Genomic DNA, 17,356 nt, shown 5'->3' with positions numbered 1-17,356 from the left:
CGAATCTTATAGGATGGTTCTGCAGTACATTCTATCAGCATTTTGTAAAGGGCGGATATTATGTTCCTATCCCCTGCAGAATTAACAATATAACAGATTTCGGAGGACTCTGGGGGTTCGTCCGTGTATGAGGGCCACATGTCCTGCACTGCCGCTCTGAGTCTAAAGTATTGCAGTAACTCCAGTGGTGAGCCAGAGTGTCCTGTCCTCCATGTCTGCGAGGTGATGAATTTCCCTTCGGGGAACAGGTCGGCAAGCGCCCGATACCACAAGGCCAGCCAGTGTTGCATGAGGAGTTTATCCTGTGTGGGGGCGAGGCCTGGGAATGACCATATGGGCAGTCATTTATAGTACGGACGGATTCAGAGTGGGGTTGCAGCATCTGTTTCCATGCCCTGATTGTGGTGGCCACTGGGTCAGCCGGGGCGTCGGATTGATACGAGTGGAAGAGGATCAGGGACATAACATTTAACTCCTCGGTTGCCAGGATCTCGAGTTTGACATGAGGAGGTGGGTCTTGGTGTTTATACCAGTGAGTTGCGTGTTGGGCTTGTGCAGCAATCCAGTATCGGGCTATATCCGGCACGTTAAAACCCCCTTTCTCATATGGTAAAATCATATGCTGCTATTTCCGGCGGACGGCCCTGGAGTGCCATAGGAACCGGGCAAACGCCGCGTGTAGGTCTGTGAAATAGTGCTTCCTGGGCCAGAGTGGGACGTTGGCGAATATATATAGGAGCGTTGGAACTATAATCATTTTGATTAGCGACAGTCTTCCCACCAGGGACAGGGGGAGTTGACTCCACCTCTTCATTCTAGCTTCCGCATGCTGCGCAGCAGCATCATAGTTGTCAGCCAATAGGGAGGCTCTAGACAGGGAGACCTGGACCCCGAGATATTTAATCCCTTCTGGGGCCCACCTGAGCGGGAATTCGCATGACGGTTGAGGGGTTGCAGGTGTGAGAGGGAAGATATCTGATTTAGTGTAATTTATAGTGAAGCCCGAAAATGTACCTATTTTGATTATCTCACGGATGATTGGGTCTAAGTGGACCAAGGGGTCCTTGATGTACAGAAGCACGTCGTTCGCATACTGTGATATAATTTCGGGCGTGTCACGCAGGCGTAATCCCCTTACGAGTATGCTTGTCTCTTACACTGTCTGCCATTGGCTCAATAGCCATCGCAAATAATAGGAGGGAAAATGGGCACCCCTGGCGCGTCTCTCTGTGGAGGGTGAAGGGAGATGAGAATTAACCAGGGCTCTGGCCACTGGGTTTGTGCAAAGCAGTTTGATATAGGAGAGCATGCGTGGGCCAATTCCCATCTTCTCCAGCACCGCCCACAGGTACTGCCATGAAACCATATCAAATGCCTTTTCGGGCATCTAGTGTCAGGGCAACCGTGTTAGCTTTAGGGTAAATTCTGGAGATGACATTGAATAGGCGCCGGATATTTAAAGCAGCTGAACGGGCAGGGACAAAGCCGCTTTGGTCCGGATGGATTAGGTACGTCATGATGGGGAGGAACCTGTTCGCAATAATCTTGGCGAATATTTTGGTGTCTGTATTCATAAGAGAAAGAGGTCTGTAGGAGCCACTCTCCTCTGAGGTTTGCCCAGCTTGGGGAGTACAGTGATAATAGCCTCACGTAGGGACTGGGGGAGAGTGGCAAGGCGGACGGACTCAGCCCACACCTCATGCAGGCGCAGGGCCAGTGAAGCAACATGCTCTTGATCAAATTCAGCGGTTAGGCCATCGGGACCGGGGGCCTTGCCTTTGGGAAGGGCAGAGATAGCCTCAGTGATCTCATCAAGAGAGATGGGAGCGTCCAGCTGCTCTTTAGTGGCGTGGGATATATAGGACATGGATACTGTCAAGGAGACGATCCAGGTCCTGAGGGCTATGCTCACTCTGCGGGGCATGGAGGGCAGCATAAAATTCCGAAAAGGTCTCAAGAATGGGTTGGTCAGCCCAATGTTGAAAACCGTCCTTGCTCCTAATACTGTCAATCCGGGTTCTGCCCCCCTCGATCCGGGCCAGCCTGGCCAGGGTTCGACCGGGTCTTTTCCCCCTCGCCATATTTACCAGCCGCAATGGGTCGTTCATAATATCGTATCTCCCTGAGGGCATGTGCCTCAAAGGTATCCAATTCCGCACGTATCTGTGCCAGCTTCGGCGGGGAGGGAGCAGTGGCGTATTCACGCTCTGGTTCCTTGAGTTCTGTCTCGGAGCGTTGCAAAGAGTTCCTAATGTCTTTCAGGACCCCAGCTTCCCTAGAGATGCACATCCCCCTGATGAACACCTTGAAAGCCTCCCATCGGACCCCAACAGTTGTGTCATGGCGTTTATTGTTAAAAAACGAATTGACATCCGCAAGGATGCCGGCCTTAAAAACTGTCATGTAATGCCTCAGATTTAAATCGCCAGTTGGAGTGGCGAGGTAGTGCAGGCTGCAAGGTAATGTCGAGTGTCACTGGGGAGTGGTCTGAAAGCGTGCGTGGTAATATCTGCATGCTGAGATTCTTCCGCATCAACCCGGCCGACAGAAGAAAGAGATCGATTCTGGAATGACTGTCGTGTGCAGAAGAGTAAAACGTGTACTCCTTAGCCAGTGGGTTAAGTGCTCTCCAGGCATCGATTAGGCTAGCTGGGCTCATGTGTGCCTGGAGCCGACGACCGGCACTGGATACCGTCCTGTGTGCAGTGCCTGATCTGTCGAGCTCGGTGTTTAGTATGAGATTCAAGTCCCTGTTCTCCCCCGCCCCCCCAAATAACCAGGATCCCGATGTATCTCAGAAGCAGGGTATTGATGTCATCGAAGAAGTCGGGGGTGTCTATGCTCGGGGCATATGTGTTGACCAACAGGCACTCCGTGTTAGCTAGTAGACAATGGAGGATCACGTATCTACCCTCCCGATCTATGTGGCTAGTACGTAAGGAAAATTCCACTGATTTGTGAATCAAGGTTAGGACACCCCTGGACTGAGAGGAATATACAGTGTAGAATTTATTGGTGCCCCATGCCGGGGCCGGAGAGGATGAGAGATGCGCAAGAGCGTGGGTTTCTTGTAAAAGGAGAATATTAACCCCATGCCTCTGAGCGTACGCCGTTATCCTGCGGCCCTTAGTTAAATTACTGAGCCCCTGAATATTCCATGACATTAGTCCAATAGCCATGTTACAACTTTACGGGACATCCCAGCATCGCGTAGCTTTGATTGTTGACCGTATGATGGTTATCGATGCAGTGACACACCTTTCCACACTCCAAGCCATACTCTCCTTGCCATTTTTGAGATGACGTCCCTCAATCCTGCCACCCCCCCCACCCTCACTGCCCACCCCAACCAAGCAGTGCACAGAAACCCACCCCAAGACCCTACACAGGCACGCCCAACGGAACAGGGGCACACCTGCCTGTGCGCCCAACAGGGGCGCATCCAACAGTCATAACATGCCAAACTCGCCATTGCAGCTGCAGCGGGGGTCGCTGTTGCCGTTAACCCAACTTGAGTGTGAGATTGGTGCAATGCACCGTGGATCTAGTAACGGTATCAATTAGTACAATTCAGGGAGCCATTACAACAGGTTACGCATAGCAGAGGATATAGGGAATGCAAGGTTCATGAGTACAACAAGGGAGATGTAGACAGCGCGTGTGTTAGCGGCGCCCAAGGCGGACCACTTGTGCGGGTCGGTGTTCGCTTCTTCAGCCATCAAGTGGTGGCTCCTCGACCCAGTCAGGAAGCGGGATGTGGACTTCGATGAATTTCACTGCTTCCTCTGGCACCGTGAAAAAATATAACTTATTGCGATGAGTAAGCTTCAGACGTGCCGGGAACAGCATAGCATATTCAATTTTCCTCTCCCTGAGCAACTTTTTCACACCGTTGAACTGCTTGCACTCCATTTGCACACTGATGGAAAAGTCTGTAAAAATTCTAATAGTTTGAGATTCAAATTTCAGTTCCCCCTTCTACCGGGCCAAGCGAAGTATATGGTCTCTGCCCCTAAAACTCAAAAACTTGGCAATGATCGGCCTGGGGGAGTCCCCCGACTTGGGACGGGGGGGGTCAGCGCCCAATGAGCGCGCTCGATCGTGAAGAACTGGGAGAGTTGGATATTACCCAGGAGGTCTCAGCAGATTTTCAACAGCCTGCTCCATCTTGCCCTTAAGGGTGGACTCCGGGACCCCCACGATGCGCAGATTATTCCAACGGGACCTGGACTCCAAATCATCACATTTTGCCTTGACTTGCTTCATATCACGCACCAGCTCAGAGACAGTGTTTTGGAGAGTGTCCATTCCATCCTCGTTGGCCCCGATTCGTGTCTCGGCCTCCGCCAGCCTGGTACCATGCTGATCCAATTTGGCCCGCATATAGGCAACACTTGCATTAATGTCATCCAGTTTCTCGTGGAGTAACGCAAAGTTTTTCGCCATGGTTTCCATTAAGGTCGTGAGGTCAGGCTGAGGGGGGCACGAGGGTGCCTCAGAATCATCCTGGTTCAGGGGTGACCCTCCCTGCTCCTGTCTGGGAAGTGACTTAGTGTATTTGTCCATTGCCCCCGCCTTGTTGGCCCTGCGTGATTTACTTGGCATGCTACAGGAGTGCACCGGAGCGACACAGGGCAGCCTTTGCAGGGTGTTAGGTCCGTGGTCCTTGGGGCCCCCTGGGTACAGCAGTATCGGGACAAGGAGTGCCTCAATCTCCCGTTAGCAGGAATCCAAACTCAGTGTAGGCGTAGGGCTGAGCTGCACACTGGGCAAAAACGTTCCAGAGTGGGTGCACAGACTCCAGTAACAGCAGCAGGAGGGGGGTGTAGACAGAGACCGCCAGGCAGGCACAGAGTTTGGGTGGCCGGATGTGGCCAGGGCCGGTCCCTGGCGGTGTCGCTCCCCATGCCAAATCACGGAGGGGCCAAAGTCCTGTTTATCGTCCGGGCCTACGGGTCCGCAGCTGCTTGATAAGTATAGAGATCCCAGATCCGGTGGGGACTCACGTTGCAGGCGAGCCATGCGCTCGTTAGATACACGGGGGCTCAGCACACACCCACCGCAGCCTCCTCACCTGCTGGCACAGGGTTCAAGTCTTTCAGCCGAGGCCTCAACCGCACCGACCGCTCTCAGGGGATCGCGAAGAAAATATGCGGATGGGCCGCAGTGTCCAAGTTCGTGGCGGTTGGCAGCAGTCAGCACAGCACCATAGGCACCTCGTGGGGGGGGGCGCCCGGCAGGCCGGACGCAGGCAGGGGAGGGCGCTTTGTCTCCGGGCAGCGGTATTGCCTCGGGAGCCCCTCGTGTGGCTGGATGAGTCACTGGGGTAGCCACCAGCCGGAGTCGCCACCGCACCACCGGGCGCATCCGCCGTGCCCGCCCGTCCTCAGGGCGAGCCAGGAATGAGGAGCCGCTCGGGACAGCAACAACTTCAGGCGCACCTCGCCACAGGGGGGACAGGACCGGGAGAGAAGCGCCGCCTAAGCGACGCGCAGAGGTTCAGGTACGCAGGCGGCCAGGCAAGGAGGAAATATAGTCCGCCGCTCCAGCGTCCTCCGGAGGGCCAATCCCGCTGTGATAGTGCGGCTTCACAGGGCACCAGAAGCAGATTGCCGCTCCGCAAGGATTAGGAAGTAAAAATCACAGCAACATACAGGGGCCGGGCCCGCATCCTCAACACACGGCCCGGCCCGGCCCGGCAGGCCTCTGTCAGCGAGGGGCCGGGTCAGGAGAAAGAAGGGCCCTGCTCAGTGATAAAGTTACGTTTTTCACCCCGACATGGATCAATATGTCGCTCCGGGGACGGCAAACACAACACACTCGCTCCCAGTGTCGGATGGTGCAGGGAACCACTGATGCAGGCGGATATTCAGCAGTCGGGCACGGAGCTTGAAAGCTAGGCAGCCATCTTGCAGGCTGCTCAACAGCGCCCCCCCACCAGTGCTGATTCTAAAAATGCCTCGTCCCCTGAGTTGTATGATGAAAACGCACCTGGAGGGCCACAGGCTGCCCACCACTGCCCTACACGCTCTCTCCACTGAGCCCTCACCCATGCTCGCTAGCTTTAGAACCTCTTTGTAAAAAGGGGGCAACATTATTACCATTTGTATGGAGAAATATTCTGTTTTATGTTCCTATGGTTTTCAGTCACTGAAATGTTCCGTTGTATCATGGCAAGTTGTTTACTTGTGTAGAACTCCTGGTTTTTGGCACCAATCTAAAGAAAATATTTCTCTTGAGCCTTCAATTTTAGTGAGAAACGGGAGCACAGTCTCTAAGCTTCCATCTCCTTCAGAGCACAGAATGGACTTGTTGACCCAGGTTTTTTTTTATGAAACACTTTTTCAGAATATAGAATGTTTAGTCGTCTAATGGCTGTTTGATCTTCTTAATTTGATGCGATGTGTGGTGTTTTTGAAGTGTATAATCTGCCTGTAAACTTCGCAATCATTTTTGCCATAGGGGAAACAAAAAGCAGATAAAAATCGAGCCCGGGTGGAAGAGAACTTCTTGAAGCAAACACATGTGCAGAGACAGGAGGCTGCGCAGACTCGGCGTGAGGAAAAGAAACGTGCTGAAAAGGAAAGGATTATGAATGAGGAGGATCCCGACAAGCAACGCAGGCTGGAGGTAATGTGGTGTTTGGCTGCCTTTCTTTTGCTGCTTCCCCCACCAAAAACTTTATCTTTTGGCCTACCCTTGTAACCCTGGAAAAATCGTCCTTCTCTGCCCCTCTGACCACAAGGCTAGACTGTCACCGCCCCTCCCCCGCCCCACCAAGCCTTATGGTCCTTGAAAGTATCACCACCTTAATTCGAGAGCCCACTCCACAACTTCTCACAAAAAACTGCTCCGTGATGCCACCGATTAACTTCTGCTTCTCTATTGGGAATGGATCCAATGCCATGCTTAGAACAGACTAGCGTGGGCTGAACTGGCATCGCAGGGTCCTTTTTAAAAAACGTGTTCTTTATTGTCCCCCGCTTTCATATAATTGTCCCCCGCAACCCCTGACCCCCACTACACCGAAAAAGGGGAGCGGGGGACACCCCGGCAACCCCTGCTCCCATTCATGTGTAGTGGGGGTTGGCATTTTATTACCGCACAAAGGCGCAGTACTGAAAGGGTCGCAATTTTCGGTGCAACATTTTAGTAATATTCTGACCAGATGTGTATGGGAATGCTTGTGTGTAAAGTCATTCTTTCTTACCTGACGAACGATCAGGATGGGTTACAGTGTGGGTGCACGAAGAGTCTTCCAAAGATTTGCACTTAAGCAGGAGGAGGACAGACATTGATACCAATGCTATTTTTTTCAGTCGATCAGAGGGGAGAGGATTGGAAACTTGTTTTGGATGTTCATAGAACTTTAACGACTGACTGTGTTTATCATTCACAGGAGGCAGCTCAGCGAAGAGAGCAGAAAAAGCTGGAGAAGAAGCAGATGAAAATGAAGCAAATAAAAGTGAAAGCTATGTAATTTCCTCTGGGCACCTAAATGGTGTCACTGGCCAGGAGGCAATGACCCTGTGTCACTCATGCATACACTGTGCTCCTCGCACCGTCCGTTCACAAGAATTACACTCTGAACACTTTAGGCTCTTGCGAGATGCAAGCGGCATACTCCAGCAGCATATTCTTTTGTAGTCTAATGCAAAAGGAATGCTTGAAAAGGGGAGGGGCCTTTTATTTTTACTAGTAATCACATGATTTTATTGTGTGTTTTTAATATGTACAAGTATTGCAAGAGAAGCTTTGCAGATAAGTCAGTCAAGTGTCAGCCTTTCCAAAAGTACAGCACTCCATGATGGATTGAAGATGTGCTACTTCCTGAAAGGCCATTTTGTTTTTGTAGTTCAAACCTCAAACTGCATCCACTGCTTCTCTTGCCACAGCTGCTGCAATAAAAATTGGGGTTGAGTATGAAGCAAAAGAATTGAATGCAGGATCTGCTTTAAAGTTATGTTGGACTCTTACTGCCATGCAGCCCTAGCATACTAGATTCCTGAAGACTAGGACTGACCCACATTCGAGGAAAAAGACTGCAAATGTTTTTAAATAATCATGGAATCAACTGCTTATTTATTTGAGACTGTCCCTTTCCCTTTTAACAACCCTCATAATACACGGTTTCCTTATGTGGAACAACTTTTGATTAATGATTAAAGCTGTAGGTTTCTCGTGGAAACAACTTTGTTGTTAATCGTCCTTTGTGACTTATTTCAAATGTGATGCAGTTTATTGGTCTCAAATAATTTTTGCTTGATTGTCACCATAATGTCCCTCCCTCCCTTGGCCTAAAATGATGTGTTATTTATATAGCGCCTTAATCCAAAGCGCTTTACAGAGCACATATTTACATACAATATTTATCGACCTCGGAAGGATGAAAGGCTGAGTTGGCCTTGCCAGGATACGAATCTGCAACCTACAGACCACGCTCAGATCGCAGCAGCGAGCACTCAACCAGCTGAGCCATTTTACCGGCTGTGTTTATCATCCAAGTTTGAGTGGGGCAGTGTTTTTTTTCTTTCTTGCCTGACCATCCATATACATCTAGGTTTGTGTAACTTTTTGGACTCTCTTATGTTACGTGGCTTTTACACTACACCAATCACCGCCTTATGGGCCTTATTGCACAAGGACTTGTCTGAGAAATTAGGATATTATGCCCTGACTGGTAACCAGATGGTAGTCTAAGAATGAAAAATTGCAACAGTGAGGGGGCAGAGAAGTGGGACTGCGAAAGGGTTTCGCAAAACCTAAAAACTGGAAACCTACATTGTGGTGGATATGGTAGTAAAGTGATTGTCTACGTAGAGGTGCATTTCTAATGGTAGACGGTGACTCAAGCGGAATGCTGACCTAGAAAGAGGGAAAAGTATGATATCTTGTAACAAGCGCTTTCCAGTGATGCATTTTCTAGGTACCCTGGAAGGAAGTACTAGGATACATGTGCTCTGGAAGTCTTTAAATGTGGAGGACCGCATAGATGTTTTTTTAGTCTTCTCCCCTCAAGCCAAACCCCGGCAAGAGCCATATTTGATAGGCGTCCCAATGAGCCAGAATGAACAAATACAAGCTGTGGGTGATTTGCAGTATCAGTCCATCATGCTTGTAATGATTCCATGTGCTGTTCTTGCGGTATTGACTACATCTTGTACAATATCTAGGGCCACATGTGCACACTGGACGGTGTTGCACACTTTTGCCTAATTACACATTTGTTTTTTTTTTAGCCACCTTTTTTACCACTTTTTTTTCTGCAAGAATGCAGGTGGTAAGTTGCGGAAAGGTATATAGAAGGGGAAACCTCATAGAGCCCACTGTACAGTTACATAATGGATACAACAGCTGCTGTTTTAAACCCCTAATTGTCACTTCTACTTCACACACCCCCTACAGAAGAAACGTGGAGGTACCATTTGGACCTATGAAGACATGGTATTATGAAACCTGTCTGATAATATAGCCTTTTTGGTAGCCAGCGCTTCCATAAAGGATGAAGGTGGCTTGAAGGCTTTTTGTGTAAGAAACCTTTATCTCAGTAATCAAAATAAGGTAGGGCACGAATGCTCTTCTGGTGTATAGCGAAGGTCATATCGATCTTGCGTATGAAGCTGCTGATCTACTGTAAAGATCCACAGTCCTCCACTGAAAGATGCTTACATACTTTTAAATTTCAAATGAGTATTAATGTATTGTGTGACAACAGCAAACATGTCAACAAGCTTAGGTGTCAGAATTAATGTCGGAATTGGGAGGGTGTCAGGTGGTACGCCTAAATCAAACTCACCTCTCCCGGTATAGGGTTGTGTGGTAGGTACAAGCGCTCTCCACTCCTCCCTTCACCAATGTGAACAATCTACCTGGGTGTTAGTGGTGAGAGTGACAATTTATCTTGGTAGTTTACCAAGTCCGGGTAGTGCTATACACCCGAACGGAACGAGGTCCGCAAGAGAAAAACAGGAATTTTAAAGTGCGGTTGACCTATACCCAGGCGGTACAAGGACGCATATGGAACGGAACGAGCGTTCACAGATCCACAAATAGTTCAGGCGAGGGTGCCTGAACAAGTTCTACAGATCTCACACTGGCTGCAGTATTTTTTATTCAAAAGTCAAATATCCAAAACGAAATTCAGAATCGTGAAGCAAGTGCGGTTCGAGAAGAGTAGTCCGGTCAGCCCATAGGTACAATCATCCGGTGACTGGAGCAAAATGAGAGCGGACTGAAGAGAATGGGAGAATAGAAGGAGCCAAGGGAAGAAACAGTATGACAGCTATTCTGGGAATAACTAGGAACGCTAGGCAACAAGGATCCACCGGATCGTTGTCTAGCAACTTGCTCTGCTGTAGTCTGTTGCTTTTCTCCTCGGGTGACCCATTGCAGTTGTGTGCTGGTGCATGTACTCCCTAGTGACGTGACACAACGGGATGAAAAATGCAACAGACATAGGGAAGGGATGATGGATAAGAGGAGAGGATTCCCCACGACAACCTGGGCATCTGCAAACCTACCAAAGCAGTCAAAGCTACATTTGAGTGCCGGAGGTTTGTTGTGTCCAGCTAGACCAAATGTTGTATGTCGTAGCTACAGTCTGATGGCTGTTGTGCATTGCGTTTTATAATGGAGGGGTATGGATGCGAGTAGGTGGGTGTGTGTGTGGGTGCGATGCCATGCCCGTGGCTGGTGTCCACATAGTGGTGTTTGACTATGTACCTTGATGCGTCACTTGGCGCTTTGCATTTAGTGTTGCTGATCGAATCTGAGTCGGTCCTTCCCCTTGCAGTGGGAAATATTTTGGATGTAAACTAAACTTTTAGAGTTGTATGGGGAGAAACTTCAGGTTGCCGCAGGGACTAACCATGTTTTGAGGTCCTTTCTGAAGGAGAGGTAGTCTTCATTGCGGTGGATGTGTAATGCGAGTTCCAGATGGTGGAGGCTTGGACGGAGAAGGCAGATCCTCCCATTCTAGTGAAGTTGTAAGGGGATGGGAGGTTACGAGGGGGACTGCAAATTTCGGGTGGGATGGTAGCATGTGAGCTTGTCCTGGAGGAATTCTGGGCCAGTATTATGGATGGTGCGGTGTGTGATGCATGTGGCCTTAAAGGATGCCCATCAGTTGATAGGCATCCAGTGTAGTACTCTTTTAGTTTGGTTGGAGTATCCTGAGCTGATACACTGGTGTGCCTAGATAGAGGGAGTTGATAGTCTAACGTGGAAAAGATGATGGCAAGGATTGCAGAGACTCTGTGTGGGTAGGAGACTCCTGTGGGTAGGAGAGATGAGGGAAGATTCGCCTGAGGATGCGTAGGTTGAAATGGCAAGTTCTGGACATGGCGTTGATGTGGTGAGTGATAAGTCGGAGTCCAGCATGCATCCAAGATTCTTTAGAGGTGGATGCTGTGGATGGGGCTCCTAGAGAGTGCAGCCAGGGGGTCAGTTGGGGGAGGAGATATGTTTTACAGCATATTAGGATTTCAGTTTTGCCAGGGTCGAGGAGAAGGGGGTTAGCCGTCATCCAGTGGTCGATTTCAAAGAGGCAAGGTCAGGGCTGGAGGAGGCTGGCAACATGACTATCTTGAAAATGATCTGGGTGTCATCCGCGTAGTTATAGCAGGTAAGGTTATGAGCGCGGATGAGTGCCAGGAGGTGAATAAGGTAGCGATTAAAGAGGAGAGGAGACTGGGAGGCTCCCCGTGGGACCCCTTTGGGAACAGGGTGAGAAGGGGAGGAGAAATAACCATTTGCATATCAGTCTGGTTCCACCCACTTAGGTGGCTAGGCAATTCTCTGGACAGGAGTACCAATAACGACAGACACGTGTTTCAAACTAGTTGGGCCTCATCAGTGAGGTGAAGCTGTGGTGGTAGACCCTCCCAAGTAAGAACCTACTGTGAGGGATCAGAAATGAGAGGCAGACACAAAAGTATCATTCTCAACATTAGCCATTTTGTTAACAGAAAAAGGTTTTGGAAAACGGCAAACTTTCCCCATCGTAACAAGTGTGCCTTCCTACGAAACTAAAACTAAACCAGCATGACCTTGTGTCTAAACTCAATCTAACCCTCACACTAATGCATACAAACTGTGCAAGGTAAGTTCAACTCAACAGAAAAGTGTAATAACTCAAAAGTATAACTTTAAACAAAGCACTTCTTATATCGACGCATTGGCTCCCTTATGGATTATTTCATGTAAACTATTCACAATGTTCTGTGTCTGAAACAGTGTTTTAAATGCATTACAAATGTCTTTTACCTAATACTCTCCTCAAAATGACAAAACAAATGTTCCTTCCCTGAGACTGCTTTGGAAAAGCAAAAATCTATTCTAGTCTTTCAGAATGGCAAAATAAAGTATAAAGTATCAAATGTCTTTACTACTTTTTAGGGTGGCAAAACAAATATCTTTTTCGGGACAGATTTTGAAGTATGACAAAAGGCAAGTCTGTGCAAAGTTTGTTTGCCAAAATGTTCAAAGGAAACAAAAACGTAATATGACCAAGTCTTTTTAACATACCAATTCAAAGGGAGTTTCTCGGTACACTGATCAACTGAAAACTCTTGATAGCCTGGTTTACTCTCCTGCCAGGAATATCTCCCTTTTGGTTCACTTCGATTCCCTGGTGTACTTTCCTTCCAGGTATCCTTGTCCAAAAAGGTTTCACTACCCGATATCCTTATTAGGGTTCTCTGCACATCCACTTTCTCCTTAAGTATCAATCAACAATGCTCCTTCACTAGCACACTTTTGTTGACTTCAACTGTTACTTGTACCAATTTCCCTCAAACTGACATCCATTATCTGATGACTTGTCCATGCTTTTTCCTTCAATAATCTCGCTTGATTCTTGGCAATGGTTGCTCCAGGTTTCTCTCAACTGACATCTCATGTCAGGAAAATTGTGCAAATCTTGCTGTTTTATTTCTCTTCCAATCTCTTTTGGCTCTTGGCAATGTTAGTTCCAGGTTTATTCCAACTGACCTCTTGCGTCCAGAGAATTGCACCGTTTGCCCTTGTTCTTTTGGCAATGTCTTTTGGCTTAGACAATGCTGGTCACAAGTTTCTCCCAACTGACATCTCATGTCAGGATAATTGCAACACTTAGCATTTTCCATTTAGGTCTGGTAGGTTGCTATTCAAAAGTACTTTTAATATGCTTTTCAGCACATCCCGGGCCCCCTTCACTATAAGGATGACTTACTGACTCTTTGTGCGGCAGTTGAGAAGTGGTCGCAAGGGGTAGACTTCTCTTTATTGGCAGTCTCGCTAGGTCTCTGTGTCGGCTCTTCCAGCCTTCGCTGCCATGACCAGCACAACTTTGCCGGGCCGCGCCTCTGTATACGGCTCCGCTGCGCACCATCTGCTTTCTCCACCCAGGATCTCTTCTTCTCTGGTCCTGAACGCAGCCAGCTGACTTATGGCGAGCTTCTCTTTCTACAGTCCTTTGTAGGATTTCCTCTGCCACCAGTCATGCTTCCTGTTCTGCACACTCTACAACCTTCCTTCCCTCTCCATCCATGTTACATTAGCTGCAGGTGATTTGGGCATTTAAGTCCCGCGCATTTGTTTAGATTTGTGACAAATAGACTGCACAGTGTTCTCAAGGTCACGTTTCCTCCACATATGCTCCTTGCTCCTCTTCCTCATCACAATTCTTGAGGCTTTCTTGGACTTGGGGTCCAAGGAAGTTTCAATGGATTTTTCATCACATGGTTGAACAGTTGCAATAACATTACAATCACCATAAACAGATGTGTCATATGTTTTAGTTTCACCATATCTACATGAAGACTGAATGGGTTTTTGTTTAAGCTGAGTATTTCTCAGGGTTGTAGAATCCGGTTTTGAATAATGACAACAGGCCACCAAAAACCCTGGAATGTATGGATCTTCTCAATAGAGAACTGTATTGCTTCTCTCCTTGTGGAGTCACCACTCTCCCCTTACAGCCATCCTCTCCCATGTGGTCCACCCTCAGAATACCACCCCCCAGGGACCGGATCATGTACCGGCTGCCTTCCCCTGGCCACATGGGAGGATACTTTAGGCTGAGGATTAGTGATGACTTTTCAGGATTCATCACACTAACCATAGAATAGGTTGTCAGTTTTAGGGCGTTCCCAGGCGGTTGTGTGAATGCTACTTTAATGTGCACAGTGATGATTCACAAGGTATTGTCACCTCCCTGCCCACCCCCCTTACTTGAAGACATTTTCCATCAGGCTTGGGAGGTGTGGCTACTACCCAATAGTCTCCCTATGGGTGGTTTAATTTGGGAGGACCTCATGGGGGAGGAAGGCACTCACCCTCTCTGGACACGGACAATCACCTAGGGTACAGCCCATTGAGCCGCTTCCATCCTCAACATTCCCTAGCCCCCCCTTCCGCTCAATTTCATTGAGTAAGCCCATGTATTTTTGTAGCACATGGGCTATAGCTAGAGCAGAACATTCTGAGACGAGAAATAACACAACTACCATAAAGAGTAACCAACTCTTAAGTACTGCCACAGGGTGGCTCACCAACAGCAAGAGGAACAGCAAGAAAAATGATTTGCAGGTGCAGATGCTGTGCCGGGGCGGGCGCCTGGAGATCAAAAGGAAAGAGAAGACGGTCCAAGGAGAGTCCGATTGCAGAGAAGCCAGGAGCCCAGGAGTTTTGTACTCTGCATGAGGGCTGGAAGAAAGGCTGTGCACAGGATGCCAGCAGCAGGCTGCAAGATTCTGTTGTGGGTCTGACTGGAGCAGACCCTGCTGTGAGGCCAACGGGAAGAAGTGGTGACGTAATTGCATCAGGGTGGGCCATCTGAACCCAGAGCGAACTCAAGACTGGAAGGAGCTGGCAAAAGTCCATTGACCAGCAGAGAATGATTTGGGACTTTGCTGGTACCAAGAGAGACTGTTAAAACATACAACAAATTGAAAGACACAAAAAATAAATTTTCAAATACCAGGAGAAGGGAGTAATTCTCCTGGAAACGGCAGAAAAACCCGTGGGACATAATCAGGAGATGCCAGGAGAAGTCATTCCCCGTGGCCTTATTATGAACTGTACATACAGTACCAGGAGAAGGGAGTCCTTCTCCTGGTCCAGAACGTGGAGTTGTGCAGATTGTGTGGAACCTGCAAGCCAGGGGAAGGGAGTCATTCCCTTTTTTCAAGAGAGCATTCTTTTGAACACTACCCGAAAACCAGGAGAAGTGTCATTCTCCTGGGGAAGGGACTTTCTGTAAAGGATAGAAGTAGGTTGTGACACCGGATGGAGGGCTTTGATTTTGACAGACATTCTGACGGATCCTTTGGTATTCGTTTGAGGCAGGGAAACCTCTTAGATGATGGGGATAGTGAGGGTCTCTTTTGTCATGAATAAGTCTATAACCCCCACCATGGTAACTTTGTCCGTTTCCTCATTCAGCATTCTTACAGCAATAAAGGGGAAGTGCTAAGTAGATCAGAGGTCCAAGTGGATTACATTAACAAGACCTAGCACGTAGCACTAGAATACGCACAGCAGCAGCAATGATTTGGCAACATCTGCAGTTGCATGGGAAAGGGACAAGCAATTCACATGCAAAGGAGTGGTGGCCTGCTGCAATAGTGATAAAGTAGGATGCTGTAAGGCAGAACATGAGTTTTTGTGCAAATGCATGCACATTGTATACATATTTGGTCAGCATTGCATGTTTAAGTTGTCCATAACCATGATCTAGATGTACAAGACAAACGTAACACTACACTTCACGGACACTATTTAGCTGACTATAACATGTTTAGATTTAATATTGGCATTGCCTGAGCATGCATGAAAGGTTGAACACTTCAGTGCAGGGGAAGGAAACCACTGACGCCACATATACACTGTTGTATGCGACTGACCTACAAATGTTCTCGAAATTATATTACCTCTCCCCTTCTCCTTTAGTGTGAGGTTGCATGGCAAATAAAGCCCCATAGCGAGAGGCTAGGTGCACTCAACTCGCCCATATGAATATGGTGCAAAATAAATGGGGCACACAAAGCTCCAGAAATGGATTGGCAGCCGTATTATTTGGGAAAGGAAAACAGAAGGTTGTATTCATAGCAAGTCGAGAAACAAAGGCATCGTGGAAGGCAAGGGGAGAGTCTCAAGGAAGTTACGGTCCTAGACAGGAGGGCTGGGGCAAGGCGAAGCTATGAAAACATGTCTGTGATATTCTGGATTCTTTAGGTGTGCAATTTTCGAATTATGCAGATGATACTCGGCTCATCATGGAGCTGAGTGGGTAGTATGAGAAAGACTTGGAGAGGGTTGAACAAATCTATTCAAATTTGGATGACAATGAACAGTCTCTTAACTCAGCCAAAACTGAGTTCCTGGTATTTGGTTCTACGCAGTCACGTGCTAAATTAGTTACACAGTACGAAGACTTCACCATAGACGGACATTATATAAAAACAGCGCCTAAGGTAAAAACTCTAGGGGTCACTTTGGAGCCTTCCCTTGGAGCAGAAGCCCACGTAAATAGTATTGTGAGCAAATCTCAATATCATCTATGACTGCTTAGACTGGCAAAACCTTATGTTTCCTTGGCAAACTGTACTACACTCGTCTGAGCCGTTACAATGCCTAGGCTCAACTAATGTAGTTCTCTTTTGGCCGGACCAGTCAAGGGCTGCATCAAAAAGCTGCAGATACTTCAAAAAGATACAGTCCGGATTATTAAAGGCACAGCAAGAAGGTACCCGGTATCTGTGCATTGGAAGGAGCTGCACTGGTTGCCAGTAGAGGCCAGAATATGTTTTAAGATGAGCACCATTGTGCACAAATGCTTACATGGACAACCACCAGAATACCTGCAAGAGTGCCTGATCCTGGAGAAACATGTTAGTTGCTCAGTCTAAGGATTTGATGCATCTGACTCAGCCTAGATGCAAACGAGTCAGAGGCAATGGACCCTCTTTTATGATTCAGGCTGTGCTGATCGGGAACAAGCTCCCCGCTGAAATGCGCATGGAAGAGAACAGGATCACCTTTAGAAAACTTCTCAAGACGTTATTGTTCGTTTAGATTGTGCGTCATCCCAATCTGTTATATACATTGCGCCCCGATGTCTGCGGGCTCTGGCACACTATTAACAAATAAACATACATATATGGTAGCAGGGCTAAGGTGGAGACAAACTAAAGGGCAGGTGAGCACATGGCCTAATAGGTTAGGAACCATGAAAAGGCCCATGCCCCTGATAAATGCTGTGTTTTTCCTTCCTTGTTCCAAGCAGTGCTCGGGAACAAAGTAACTCTTTGCTGCATGACCACCCAGCGTCCAGCAGGTGCCACAATAATGTTCCTCAACTTAATAATTTGTTGTC

The 17,356-nt window shown here is 48.1% G+C and overlaps 1 protein-coding gene across 2 annotated transcripts in view; it reads left to right on the top strand.

Moving 5' to 3' along the window:
* Positions 1 to 8,191, top strand: part of CCDC47 (coiled-coil domain containing 47) — a 454,951-nt gene extending 446,760 nt beyond the window's left edge. For both annotated transcript variants that reach the window (XM_069634111.1, XM_069634112.1), the window contains exons 12-13: positions 6,463 to 6,630; positions 7,400 to 8,191. In XM_069634111.1, the coding sequence (XP_069490212.1) occupies positions 6,463 to 6,630; positions 7,400 to 7,480 (249 nt within the window). In that variant the 3' untranslated portion in view covers positions 7,481 to 8,191. The remainder of the gene's footprint in view (positions 1 to 6,462; positions 6,631 to 7,399) is intronic.
* The last annotated feature ends 9,165 nt before the right edge of the window (positions 8,192 to 17,356 follow it).

Source organism: Ambystoma mexicanum, chromosome 13, assembly GCF_040938575.1.
Source record: "Ambystoma mexicanum isolate Mex_15411 chromosome 13, UKY_AmexF1_1, whole genome shotgun sequence".
Classification (NCBI taxonomy): domain Eukaryota; kingdom Metazoa; phylum Chordata; class Amphibia; order Caudata; family Ambystomatidae; genus Ambystoma; species Ambystoma mexicanum.
Note: the sequence above shows the minus strand (reverse complement) of the source record. Positions and strands in the feature narration are given on the sequence as shown.